Raw genomic sequence first — 12,152 nt, forward strand, 5'->3', positions numbered from 1 at the left:
GCATGTATTCGCTACTTGCCGGCAGAAGCAACACGAACGCCACGCGGATAGGGCACGATGCAAACACACCGATTGGCTTACACGGCTTACTGCAGGCCTTCAGTCGACAACCTCGCCGCTATGAGTGGTTGCCTTTGCCATTGAGTATGTTGCTGGCGATGTAGGGCAGAGCCATTCGCAGAGCGGGCTTATGTGTGAGCCTTCACGCGACTGGTTATTTACGCACTTCAATGTTTTCGAAATACAACCCCATGACGCTTCATGGTCTCCGTCTAGTGAAGCGTCGTTCCACGGCGGAAGTCGGCACTGGTACTTCCTACAAGTCGCAGAAATCGGACGAACCACAGGGGCGGGATACATTCCTATTGAGCAAGGGAGTTCATAAGTCTGCGACACTCCCCGGCTCTTCGGATGTGGCTGAGAATATGTACCGGAAAGTTTGTGTGCCCTTTTTCGTGGGGGGTTCTACCAGCCGTTCCATGTGCTACACCGGTCAGTGGCTTAAGGGCCATGCAAACACGCTAATCCAATCATGGAAGACATCAAGGCCGAGCCCTCGCTGCGACCTGTGTTGCTATTGGATGTGCAGAGAGAATTCGGAGGAGTGCGCAGGCCAGGATAACAGCACGGACGAGCACTGCATTGTCGTGTGATTACCATGAAGGACGATTTTCGAAAGTATTGAATTCAACATTGCTACAACACTGACAGGTCCGAACAGACTGGAAATACAATTTGAATCAGATATCCGCCCACTGACTGCTATGCGAAGCTAAACGTACGCTTACAGAAATTGAGAAAAAGCCACCAGAACGCTCGAAGCGCTATACAGCCACTGCTGGTAACGACGTCGGCAGGGGGTACAATTGCTTTTTGCAGCCTCGTAACGACAGATAACGCCCACCATACTGACTGTGAACGAAGGAACGGTCAAATTGAGATAACGCCGCTAGAAATATGCGAAAGTACGCTCAACGCCAAGAGCAATGCGAGAAGATGCTCGGAAGCAATTGTGATGACCTCTTTTGATGGACAGAGATAGACATCGTGTTTGCGTGCGTAACTCAGAGAGAGTTCTCGGTCTTGACGAGCTCGTCAAATGCATCACGCCACCTGCGGACTTCGTCCTTGCCAGGCCTGGGGAGGGGCTTGCGAGCGTATCCTCCGTATCCGAAGTGAGCCATTAGTCCGGCCTTTGTTCCGATGATACCACCCTGAATGGCAGCCCAGTCGCCTCTGGCTACTATAGCCTGGAGCTTGCGGGCTTCTGCGAGCTTGCCAGCTTCAAATAGCTCAACGAGCTTGACGCATGTCTTGGGTGCGATGTTGGCCATGCCGCCAATGATACCGGAACCGCCTCCGACCAATGTCTGCAGTGTGAAGTCGACGGATCCGCCCATGCACATGAAGCCGGATCCAGGATCAGAGCCGGTGGCTGCTCGGGTGGCTGCTGCGATGCGGTTCAGCTTTCCTGTGTTGCCACAGGTCAACTTGCAGCCGACTATGTTGGGATGTTGAGCCAGCTCGATAATGATATCTGAGTTGAGATCCATTCCAGAGACAGCACCAGGGTAGTTGTAGATGAGGATGGGGATGGGCGAAGCAGTGGCTACATCCTGGAAGAATTCCTTTACGGTATCCTTCGAGAACAAGCCCTGGTAGTATGCTGGTGGAAGCACCAAGGCATAGTCTCCGCCAGCAGAGGCTGCCTCTTCGCAGAGTTCGATGCATTCCCGGGTCGACTGAGCACCGCATCCGACAATTACAGGCATGTAGCCAAAGCCTGCGTCATCGAGAGCTTTGCGGGTGGTGTTTGTGATAAGGTCGCGTTCCTTGTGGGAGAGATGGACAGCCTCGCCATTGGACCCTTGAGTAGTGATACCGGCAACACCAGCTTTGGCTAGACGAACGGCGTGGCTGGCGGTAGTTTCAACGTCAACGTTATCTGAAGTTGGTTCGAAGAACGCTACAGTAGGAACGTAGATGCCAGGGACCAATGACCGCCGGATACCAACATCAGTGGACTCCATTGAGCTGGTGTCGAAGTCGGTGTATCGGTTCATAGTGTAGACGGATTGGACAGGATGGTGGAAGCCGGAATCTTGAACGAAGCTATGTGCGGGAGAAGGTGCGTCGGTGTGCGGTGACATGATAAGAAGAGTTCGGATGTGGACGTCTAGTAGACTTTTATACTAACAAAAGCTTGCAGAGAGAAGCGGGACTTTTGACAAAGAATAAGCGGAACGCAGCAACGACGAACGGAACGAATACGTCAATGGTTGATCGATGTTTGGTAACACCCCGAGGATAGTACAGGTACTTAAATATTTTCAAACGCCGGACACTTGACCTTGCAATGGGGAGTGTGGGGGTCCAGCTGACGGCGTTGTCAGGAGTGCTAGTGACGGCAGGCAAAGCAAGGTGCGTGAAGTGCATCAGTGAGGGATGGGCACTGGGCAGGCATCTTTGGTGACGACCAAAGGGGCGGTGACTCCCGCAGCCTGCTCGAGGTGCTGCTCTGCACGTAGCCGATACCAGGTACAGCTGTTTGCGCTTAGCTGTAGGGGTTGCGCGTGGCCAATAAACGCGGCGAGGATTGCTGATTGAAGCGGCGTTTGCTTTTTTGCTCACGTTGCATCAAGCGAGCAGGGGGTGAGAGGCTGTGAACATCGGATCTTGGCCGGACGTGAAGTGCAAGGGGGGAACGCCTTGTGACGATCTTTTGGAATCCTGGCTGCAAGCTGATAGGGTAATTCTCGCCACAGCTGGCACCATGCGAAGGGTTGGCGGGCTCGAAAGAGCGTTGATGGATACCGTTCGGGGGTGTTAGTGTGGGGGTGGGGGAATCGTGGCCGGCCTATTCGCATCATCTGATTCCGTTCAGCATCCCCAGCCACCCCGTCTTAACCTTCGTGGTCCCAGTCGGTCCAGCCGTCTAGCTCGGCGACCACTCGGACGTGCAGTAGAGCAATGCAAAGGGTAAGAGAAACCAAAGGATTCCAGCGGTGCTGCAAGACGTGGCAGACAGCATGGAGGAGAAGCTTGTCACAAGGCCATGCAATATCCGCACCGAGGCAGTCATCCATATCCGACCGCCGTAGGGCCACCTAAAACGGACCAAAATAGCGAACTTATCAGAGGATGCATCCCATGTCTCATCATTACAGAGCCTGGCCAGGATGACGACGCCGATCGCTCGAGGTATTTCACCCCACGCCCATTACTCTTGGTGGCGGGGTCTGGCCATAGCTCAAACCTTGAGGCTCTTCACCACAACATGTTCCCGCAAGGGCGATTGTGTACGAGTCGTGCTGTGGACACGACATTGTCTGGTTCGTATATCCACCAATCCGCACATGGAAGGTGTTTGCACTGCTGTATGTGCAAGCCACGACCAAATTGCACGCCAAAAGCATCAAGCCAATGGCACCATTATGAGCAAAAGCATCGCGGCAATGTGCCGAACGCCGTTTCGGCAACTGCAGCAGGGACGAAAGCCCTCAGCATGTTCTCGCGCATTGCTTTTGTTTCCAAGACTTAGGTTCAAACGCGAGCAGGATAATGCTTGAGACGCCTCGCTCATCGTACCTGATTCTCGGTGGATCTTGTTGTGCCCCCACGCGATGCCGTGGCAATTCGCTTCGGCACTCAAAAACACCGCGAACTTTAATTCGCATCGTCGAGGACTTGGACTGACTTCTTTGGCCCGACACACCCTCCATGTCTCTGTTCATCCAATCGGTTCCAGTTTCAATAACCCGGAAGTGTAATCCGCGACGTTCAAGTCATGCGAAATCCACAATCTAGCGGCACGAGGATGAAGAGTTTTCCTGGCGTTGCCGTAAGCTGTATGCAATGGTTGCGTACGTAGCGGCATTGATGGATCTCTCGATGGCATTCCCTTCCTGCAAAACAAGTGTAATGTTCGCGAGGATGCACACAGCCTCGTCGCAAACCGAGCGTGAGCCGACCATGCAGCCATCAACGACGAGACGCTATTACCCCACAAATTGGCGATCCTGGAGACCTGTTTCCCCGCCTTCTTACCACGTTCGCACAACAAGCCGCACACCTTCGACCTGCCGCTGCACCAGGCCTCTGACTTGCATGATGCCCAGTCGCTCTCGCCATCACGTCTTGTGCGTCGTTGTATTGCCTCTTCATGCACTGAGGCCCTGGAATCATGCACGTAATACTGGGTACTGCCGTCTTAGATGATGCCCGAGGTTTGCGAAAGTTCAAGCCATCCGCTCATCTTGCAGGGTGTACGTCAGTAACGCCCGATTCCATCAGCATCCGCGGTCTTGTGATGATTCCCTTGAATAAATGGTATAGCTACCAGGGTACCGCTGCAGTCACTGGTATCAAGGGGTGGGTCCTGACGGTAGCTTCTTGGCCAAAATTCCTTTTCCTTCTCCACATCACGATCGTAGCCGCACATAAACGCAGCAAAAGAGCAAGGAAAATATGAAAGATCCACTCCAGCATCTGAAAAGCTCACCTCGTGCAACTTTGTCCGACATCTCGGCATCCACGCCGCACCGAATTTAGTGCTGATGAGGGGTGAGGGGTCAGCCCACACCATGCGGGTCATTTGCGATTCACTGGGACCAGGCCCTCGCTCGCCTCTTCCGAGACCGATGCAGTGAGCAAGGAGTATGTGGTCTGATCGAGTTCCAGCTCTGTCAGCAGATGATACTCCAGGGATGTTTTGGATGGACGTCACTGTGGCACAGTTCTTCCAACAGTTCGTTCTCTATCATCACGCACGGGATCAGCAGAAGTAAGCTCGGTCTGCAAAATCCACACACAGTAACAAGTGTATGCATGGCAGTGGGCACGTCCGATACATCACCGAATACAGTACACCGTTGGACTCAACACTAGCCTCGGTTAAGAGCACCAACCGAGTAAACGATGGGTACAGTTACCGCGCGGTCTACTTTAGCTGTAGTTCGTCGATCTCTTGTCGACCGTGGGGGTCATCTGCTATTCACAGCTCATAGCAGCATGGGCTCACCGTACAACGGCAGTTGCAGCAGAGCCTGTTTGCCACGCCATGCCGTTCGTTCCTGATTCGGTCTAAAGAGCCTCAACCGATCTCACCGAGTCGATCGTGTGGGATGTTCGTACCTGGTCGCACGCCCTTCTACCTGTTATAGCTATGGACGTGGGATGCCAAGTATATCCAGACGCTTCCGACTCAACCTCAGTCCCGCAGTTGATATATTCTCGGATGCTTTTGCCTCCTCAACATTTGATCACGGTAATTGATCGGAATGTCTGAACGGTGAAGAGGTTAGTTGACTACCGATCATCCCACGTTTGACGGTCTTGAGGTTCCACGAATTGCAGAATCTGCCCATTGCTATCTTGCAGTGTACCGATACATGTTGAGTGTCAGCGAAAGAGATGGCGTGGTCTCATCTTTACGATAGGTCTGGTCGCCGTCTTCGATTCATGAAAGCCCACGATTTACGCGCGATTTGCGACGACCGCCCGTGTCGTGTACGGTGTCCAGGCGATCTTACATTTCTCTCTGCCTAGATTTACCATAGCGAACATGGACCTCTCATGACCATGATAGGAGGATCGAGGGTCGTTATTTCTCCATGCCCAGAGAAGGGGCTTGAAGGCTTCCAATGACGCACACACGAACAAAGAGGCAGTGTTCATGAGACATCGGGGTCATGACAGCTGCTCACGCCACTAAGATGCACGACAATTCAAGTGAGCAAGGTCTCTTGGGTTCAGACGCGAGCTCGTTGAGGTAAGCGATGCGAAAGTCATTAGCAGCCCCGCGCTTGCGGCGTGTACACATAGTGCGCTAAAGTCCGCATTTTACATCGCATCTCTCTCAACAATTCACAGATCCTAGCTTTCGCATTTGAATGCCCAACTCTTTCCGCGGCCACGGAGACATGGTCTCGTCGAATTCTAGACAAGCGCTCTCCGTGAGAAGAATGAACTTCTGCACGTTGCATGCGTCCGCAGTATATTCCCTGAAGTAACGGGGCCACGGACTTTCGGAGAGCGGCAGAAGACGCGGCATTCAATGCGGCCTGTACCACCCCATATATCGCATCTTAGAATCGGCTTGCTTGTGATACAACTCTTTCCTTTCAAACACGCATCATACGGTCTCAGGAACCTGTAACCATCAATCTCCGTCTGGCAACTCGTAACGAACTCATACCTAGGTAGCTTACCAAGAACCCATACACCAAGACCCCGCATCTCGCCCCAGCAACAGGCGACAACCCGCGATCAATCTTCTTAACAACCCTCTCTATAGCCAAGGTAAAAATCCTCGATCGCAACCCGCCGTCCTCAACAACACTCTCCCAAATCCTCCCCATGACATAACATACACCTAGTCGGACCGAGAAGACCCTAGATGTTCCACCAATCCACCCCATCCCGCCAATCCAATCACATCGGAACCTTAACCGAGACATTAGCTCAACAATTCGCTCGCTTGACCATGTTTGAATCCCTTAGCAAAGCAACCCCAGTTCCCTTTACGCAAATCGTGGGGTAGCACACCATCATTTTGATGTCGCGCGTGTGTTGAGAGCCTGATGCTTCGTACGAGGCTGTTCGCCAAGTGTTGACGTCTGCACTTTGCAGCGAGGCGTTCGTGTTCCTGCGGCGTGTGTATGCAGTTGGGAAGGGTTTACTTGATCGGGATCGAGGATCGTCGTGGTTTGATGCTGTTTCTCCGATGTTCTCCGGTTGTTGAGTCTATGGTTGTAGAGTGCGATATTGTGATGCAACCTCGATGGTGATCACGCTTTAGCAGGAGCTCTGCGTATCCAGTAATTCAGATCCACTGGAACAGCTATCGCAACTCCTTCGAACTCAAGATCCGTTTTACACTTTCAGGTCTGAGTAGCTCTTTCGAAACGGCAGACCTCTTTCCCCATCTTCGCTATGGACGAGTCTATACGCACGCCTGCGTCTTACGCAACGGCCGTTGGCATTCACGTCATGGGAAGATCTACAGCTCTATCACCGTCCTTCGCATTGCCTTCATCCGTCAACGAGGACATGTTTCACCGGAAGCATGGTATCGTGTGATGATACATCGTTCCTAGCGACGAACCCACATCCATCCCGCTTCCCCGTAAATGCTCCGGCTCGGCTCGCCGCAACCAAATATCTCGACTACAGCAATCGCAACGGCAAAAATCGGTGTGCAATGGCATGTTCGCGATAAGCAGAGATCTTTAATGAACATGGGGGGCTTCTCATATTGCACTGACAGCATGAGACGGGGCAATAACGACGAAACATGCGACGAAGCTGATGAGCCACATAGTCATTCTACGCATGGACAGTTGTCAGGCTAACGAAGAAGACAACAACACTGACTGCCAGTCAGTAAGCGGCCAGCTCCTGGAAGGCTTGACGTAGTTCATCGGTACCTAGATACGCTCGTCAAGAGACATGATGAGTGATATGACGATAACGATTTCTATCACACTCGGCGCAACGTCATCTACTGTCAGCATATCACCCACGCCAGTGTAAGGCTTATGCCGGTACACAGACCTGGTACCCTGACCGGGGAAGCGGCAGCCGTGCATGCATCACCATCGAGGCCCGCTTAGACACTCGCCCATTTAGGAAACTCACGATACCCCCATCTCACCGTCTCCCACGCCATCGTGCGTTGTGGAAAGTCGCGCGACGATATATTATACCCCTCCGTCTAGATCCGACCATGCCCTTCACAAAGCGCAGATCATATGCATAAGTCAACATGCATATTCCTCGCACCTGCCACCAACCCTTCCACCACGGCCAGGAACGTGCATCTCCCACGACCACGCGTCCCGGAAAGTTCCTTATCTCGTTGGAAAGCGCGTTAGACGGGACGCGGCGGATGACGAACGATGACGACGATGGAAGTCGTCATGTTGGGGCGTGGGTGGTGCCGAGATGAGACCGTACCGTTTTTGTGCAGATCGTGGGTTTGCAGGGGATCTTTTGTGACAAGGCGAGCATCGTGTTTGGAGGGCTCCAGTGTGGTGGTAGTGGTTTGTAATGGGGTGTAGTAAAGTGATGTAGTCAGTTAGCTGAGCGTGTAAGAGGATAGTGCACTCAACGTCATGGGAGTCTGGTTTTGAACGATGATTTTCATTGTGATTTCTTTGACTTGTCGAGAAGGCGCTCGTGCGAGTATGTTCCTGAATCTATATACAATTGTGCATGAGTAGGCATATCATCTAATCTCATTTCCATCGTCTCACATATCTATCTAGCAGGTGGTGTTGCCAGTCTGGGTCAACAAGCCCAGGTTCCACGGCAGCGCGTTGTAGCTCCCGGTCGCCTGAGGATCGATACCCTGGTACAAGAACCTCATACCACACGGCTTGATCGAGAGCGTCTGGTCAACCTGGGACCTAATCAACTCTCCATGGCTGATACTGTCCGACCACCTGTTTCCATTGGCAAACTCAACATTCGCCTCACCCATGAAGGGGTTCTGCTGGGTAGCGGCAAGCGGCTTCCATTCGTCGGCCTCGAGCGAGGAAGACGTCCAGGAGCGGAAGTAACGTAGGCCACCAGGGGAATCTCCTTGTCCGATGCACTCGACAAGTAGGAGGTAGGTGCTGTTGTCGACGCGGTACACGGTGGCTGCTTCGAAGAGGTCGTTCTTGTTGGGCTCTGAGAGGGTGATGACAGGCTCGCTCATTCCAGCAGGGAACTGGGCAACGGTCGTTTGGCTGCGGTAGAGGCGGCCGTTGTCGTCGTGGGAGAAGAGGTGGCAGTTGGCTTCGTCGCATACGACCCACATGTCGACCCAGTAGCCTTGCTGAGGGGTGAGAAGGCCCTCTGCAATGAGAGTGGGGGTGCCGTTGGGGTAGAAGACTTCCGGAGCAGACCAGCCTGCAGGGTTAGAGATGTCTGGGTTGGTGCTGTATGCCGCATTGCCGTTCTGGTAGACGAGGTACCAGAGCTTTTGGGGAGCGAAGTAGACTTCGAAGTGTTAGCTGGGGACTCTTTCTATTCTCTTCCTGGTGGGTATGGATTTGGAAGAATGCTTTACTTACAAACTTCAGGTGCAGCCCTGTAGCCGGTACCGATGGCGCTCTGGTCGAGATAGTAGAATGGCGCCTCTTGTGCCTTGTCGAAGTCGGTGAAGTTGAAGTACATCAGGTTGTAGCCCTCCTCTTTCGCTGTACTGGCAAAAACGTGGTATACGCCCTCATACTCGATGATTGAGGGATCTTTGATACCAGCGAGGTTGCGACCATCGTTCTTGGGCCTGACTAGGATGTCGCTAGATGTCCAGCTGAAAGTGCTGGGAAGGCCTCCATTCTGCCTGGCAGCCAACGAACGGTGAGGGACTGTTCGAGCCAATGCTGTGGCTACGAGAGCAGCGCCGGCGAGAAGGATGGAACGCATTGTGGTGGTAGATGCTTGACAACGGTGGCTACCGGATTCATGCTGCGTCCTACTCGTTCTTATATAGTCGTTCCTTACCTGGTTCCACCAAGCCCGTCGTGTGGAGCCGAAAGCTGGGGAAAATGTTCATTGACCGGGGTTCGTAGAGGGTGCAATCTATCTGGGGTAACTGCCATCTTGGTTTTTCCGTCTACCTTTCCTTAACCATTCGTTCGTGCCTGTTCGTGATGGGCACTAGCATCTGTTTTAGGCTGTTTGCCTAGTGCGTATATGTAAACAAGCAGATCGGCCATGTCTTTCTCGACCCGTACCGTCGATTCGTCATTTACATCCTGGAGCGTGCTCCGAGCGAAGCAATATGAGGTGGCAACGCTGTATTTCTTTTACACTAACTAAATGGTGGCTGCAATCATCGAATCTCGCAGAGTCGCCTTCGAAATCTTGGGCCACCGGGTCGATCATGGCATCCGGAGACAGGTAGTTTTCGGCGAAGGTCCGATCACGTGGCCATAGAGCCGCATTTCATCCGGTGGTTAACGATAGCTTGTCGTCTTGTCGTCTTGATGCCAGATGGCAATAATTCCGCCTACCACAACGCAGCTTCGGTGAAGAGCACAGGCAAAATCGAGCCAAAGTCGTAAACGCCTCCTCGTGAGCGATGCGTTCGTGTAGGAACGACCGTGACCGGATCCAAGAAGCTTGGAGGCAGGCGGGGGCAACGCCATGCCTAATCCGTTTCGCTATGTCGCGTCGCTTGCACGTGCATCTCCTTTTCGCGATAGCAATCCGAAATTCAGTACTCTCTGCGATGCCGACCACCCGACTTTCTAGTCCAGTTATGAAGCCGTAATTACGTGCTACAATTTCCGAACGCTTCAACATTCAGCAGCGAGGAGCAACGCGTTGCCTCTCGTGAACATCAAGGAAAAGCCTGTTTGAATGACTTTTGCGAATTCATATCTGAACACAAGATCACGACCGTCGTTACCATGTCGGCCGAAACAGCTACGTCGCAGAGCGCAAGCGCAGCCTCTGGTTACGACCGCGATGCTATAATAGCAAGCATCACCCGATACTACGAGCTCCTTTCAAAGACAGTATCGATCAAACCGGCAGAAATCGGATACGCTCGAAAAGGAGGGCGCTCCGACAAGAGCATTCCGCTTTCGAAGCTACGTCGACTCGGCTTCAACGATCGAATGATCGACTTCATCCGCCACGTACCATTTTGTCACAGCAACGATAGGCCCGTCTTTCCATCAACAACCACACTGAATTATTACCCGCACCTTTTTTACTATCCAGAGGAAGATTACAAGCTCGAAGATGCTCACATGACGGAAATGTGGCCGTATGAAGATTCAAGGATACCCGAGGGTATCATCCCACTGTCGGTTCCTCTAGAAGGAAGCTCTCTGGGAACGTGGTGGATGCTGGATACCAACAATGGTAAGTAATACGATGACGACAAAGATAAGACAATCGGCATCAGTCCTAGTCTGCAGTTTCGCTTCGTTTTTGACTCAACGTTTCATCTTAGGTGAATTGACTGCTAGTGGCCCGTACATTACGAGACCACCAGAGGAAGTCCCAGAAGACGAAGAATGGCGTTCGTCTCGACCCGTGCCTGCGGTCGCCTATTTCGACGGCTTGTGTCAAGATCTGATATCGCTCCAAATGATACCCTTGCCACACCCTTCTGATCACTGGATGATATGGGAAGCTCGAGATGACGAGATATACGCCTCCGATACCTTCATGTCATGGGCAAAAGTGAGTTCACACGATTCTACCATACACTTCGTCTCCCCCCACCTCCCCTCGCTTGTCGTATTCTCACCGAATGTCTACGAGACTGGATGGATTAACGCGACACCAGGAAGCTAGGGCTATTTATCGACAATGCCACTGGCCCGATTTGCGCTACTTCCAGCGCGCAAAGTGCCGAAGGCTTCTACTTGAGATGTGGGCAAGATATGATGCACATCGAAAAGAGAAATATCGAAACAAGCACGCTCCTGTAGTGGCGACAGAAGAGGCCACAGAAAGAGTGCCGACACCACCGGTTCTAGAACCAGAGCCATCTCGCAGCGCGCCATGGGGAATAGAGACTATAGTCCCGCAGACTGAGTCGGACGGCATGTTTGTGAATACAACGTTGAGGATGTAGCATTAGGTAGCGGTCGTGTACCTCTACTAAGCAACGAACGACCTCCACCACCTCCCCACCGCCTCCCCCGCCCGCCCTAGTGTAGGTGTCTAGCTAGCGAGACCTTCAAGATCAAATACTCATCAAACTTCCATCATGCGCTTCCCGGCGCGGGTATATATACGTAAAACTCCTCACAAAGCCCTCCGTCCCACCCCATCTAAAACCAAAACAAGGGAGAGAAACAAGACCAAAAAGATTGAACCACCACCACCCATCCACCTCAACTCTCCGCCTTCATACTCCCACAACAACTACAAGTCCACCACTCCCTCTCCATGAAAGTCCCACAAACCAAACAATTCCAGCCTAACCTCCCCCTTGCAGGTTCAAACGGCGTCGTCACCTCCCCTCCTCCCTGCCTCCTCAGATCCGTTCTCGGAGGCGGCCGGGGCAAGTTGGGTATGGAGGAAGAAGAGGAAGAAGAGGCAAAGCGTCGGTGTTCAGGAATGGGTTGGGGTGGTTGTTCGGTGGTGCAGATGGAGCAGGCGAGGTGGGTGAGGGGGTTATCGAGGGTACAGGTGGGGCA

At 52.7% G+C, this 12,152-nt stretch overlaps 2 protein-coding genes across 2 annotated transcripts; both read right to left on the reverse strand.

Annotated features, from left to right (window-relative positions):
• Positions 1-1,064: 1,064 nt before the first annotated feature.
• Positions 1,065-2,150, reverse strand: J4E87_002612 (uncharacterized protein; the record flags this gene model as incomplete). Its single annotated transcript, XM_049374248.1, has 1 exon — positions 1,065-2,150. The coding sequence occupies one exon, from the start codon at positions 2,148-2,150 to the stop codon at positions 1,065-1,067; it is 1,086 nt and encodes a 361-aa protein (XP_049236388.1).
• Positions 2,151-8,263: 6,113 nt separating this feature from the next.
• Positions 8,264-9,414, reverse strand: J4E87_002613 (uncharacterized protein; the record flags this gene model as incomplete). Its single annotated transcript, XM_049374249.1, has 2 exons — positions 8,264-8,985; positions 9,060-9,414. The coding sequence occupies 2 exons, from the start codon at positions 9,412-9,414 to the stop codon at positions 8,264-8,266; spliced, it is 1,077 nt and encodes a 358-aa protein (XP_049236389.1).
• Between the last annotated feature and the right edge of the window lie 2,738 nt (positions 9,415-12,152).

The sequence above is a fragment of the Alternaria ethzedia genome (genome assembly GCF_023757985.1).
Source record: "Alternaria ethzedia strain BMP 0044 chromosome Unknown scaffold_4, whole genome shotgun sequence".
Taxonomy (NCBI): Eukaryota; Fungi; Ascomycota; class Dothideomycetes; order Pleosporales; family Pleosporaceae; genus Alternaria; species Alternaria ethzedia.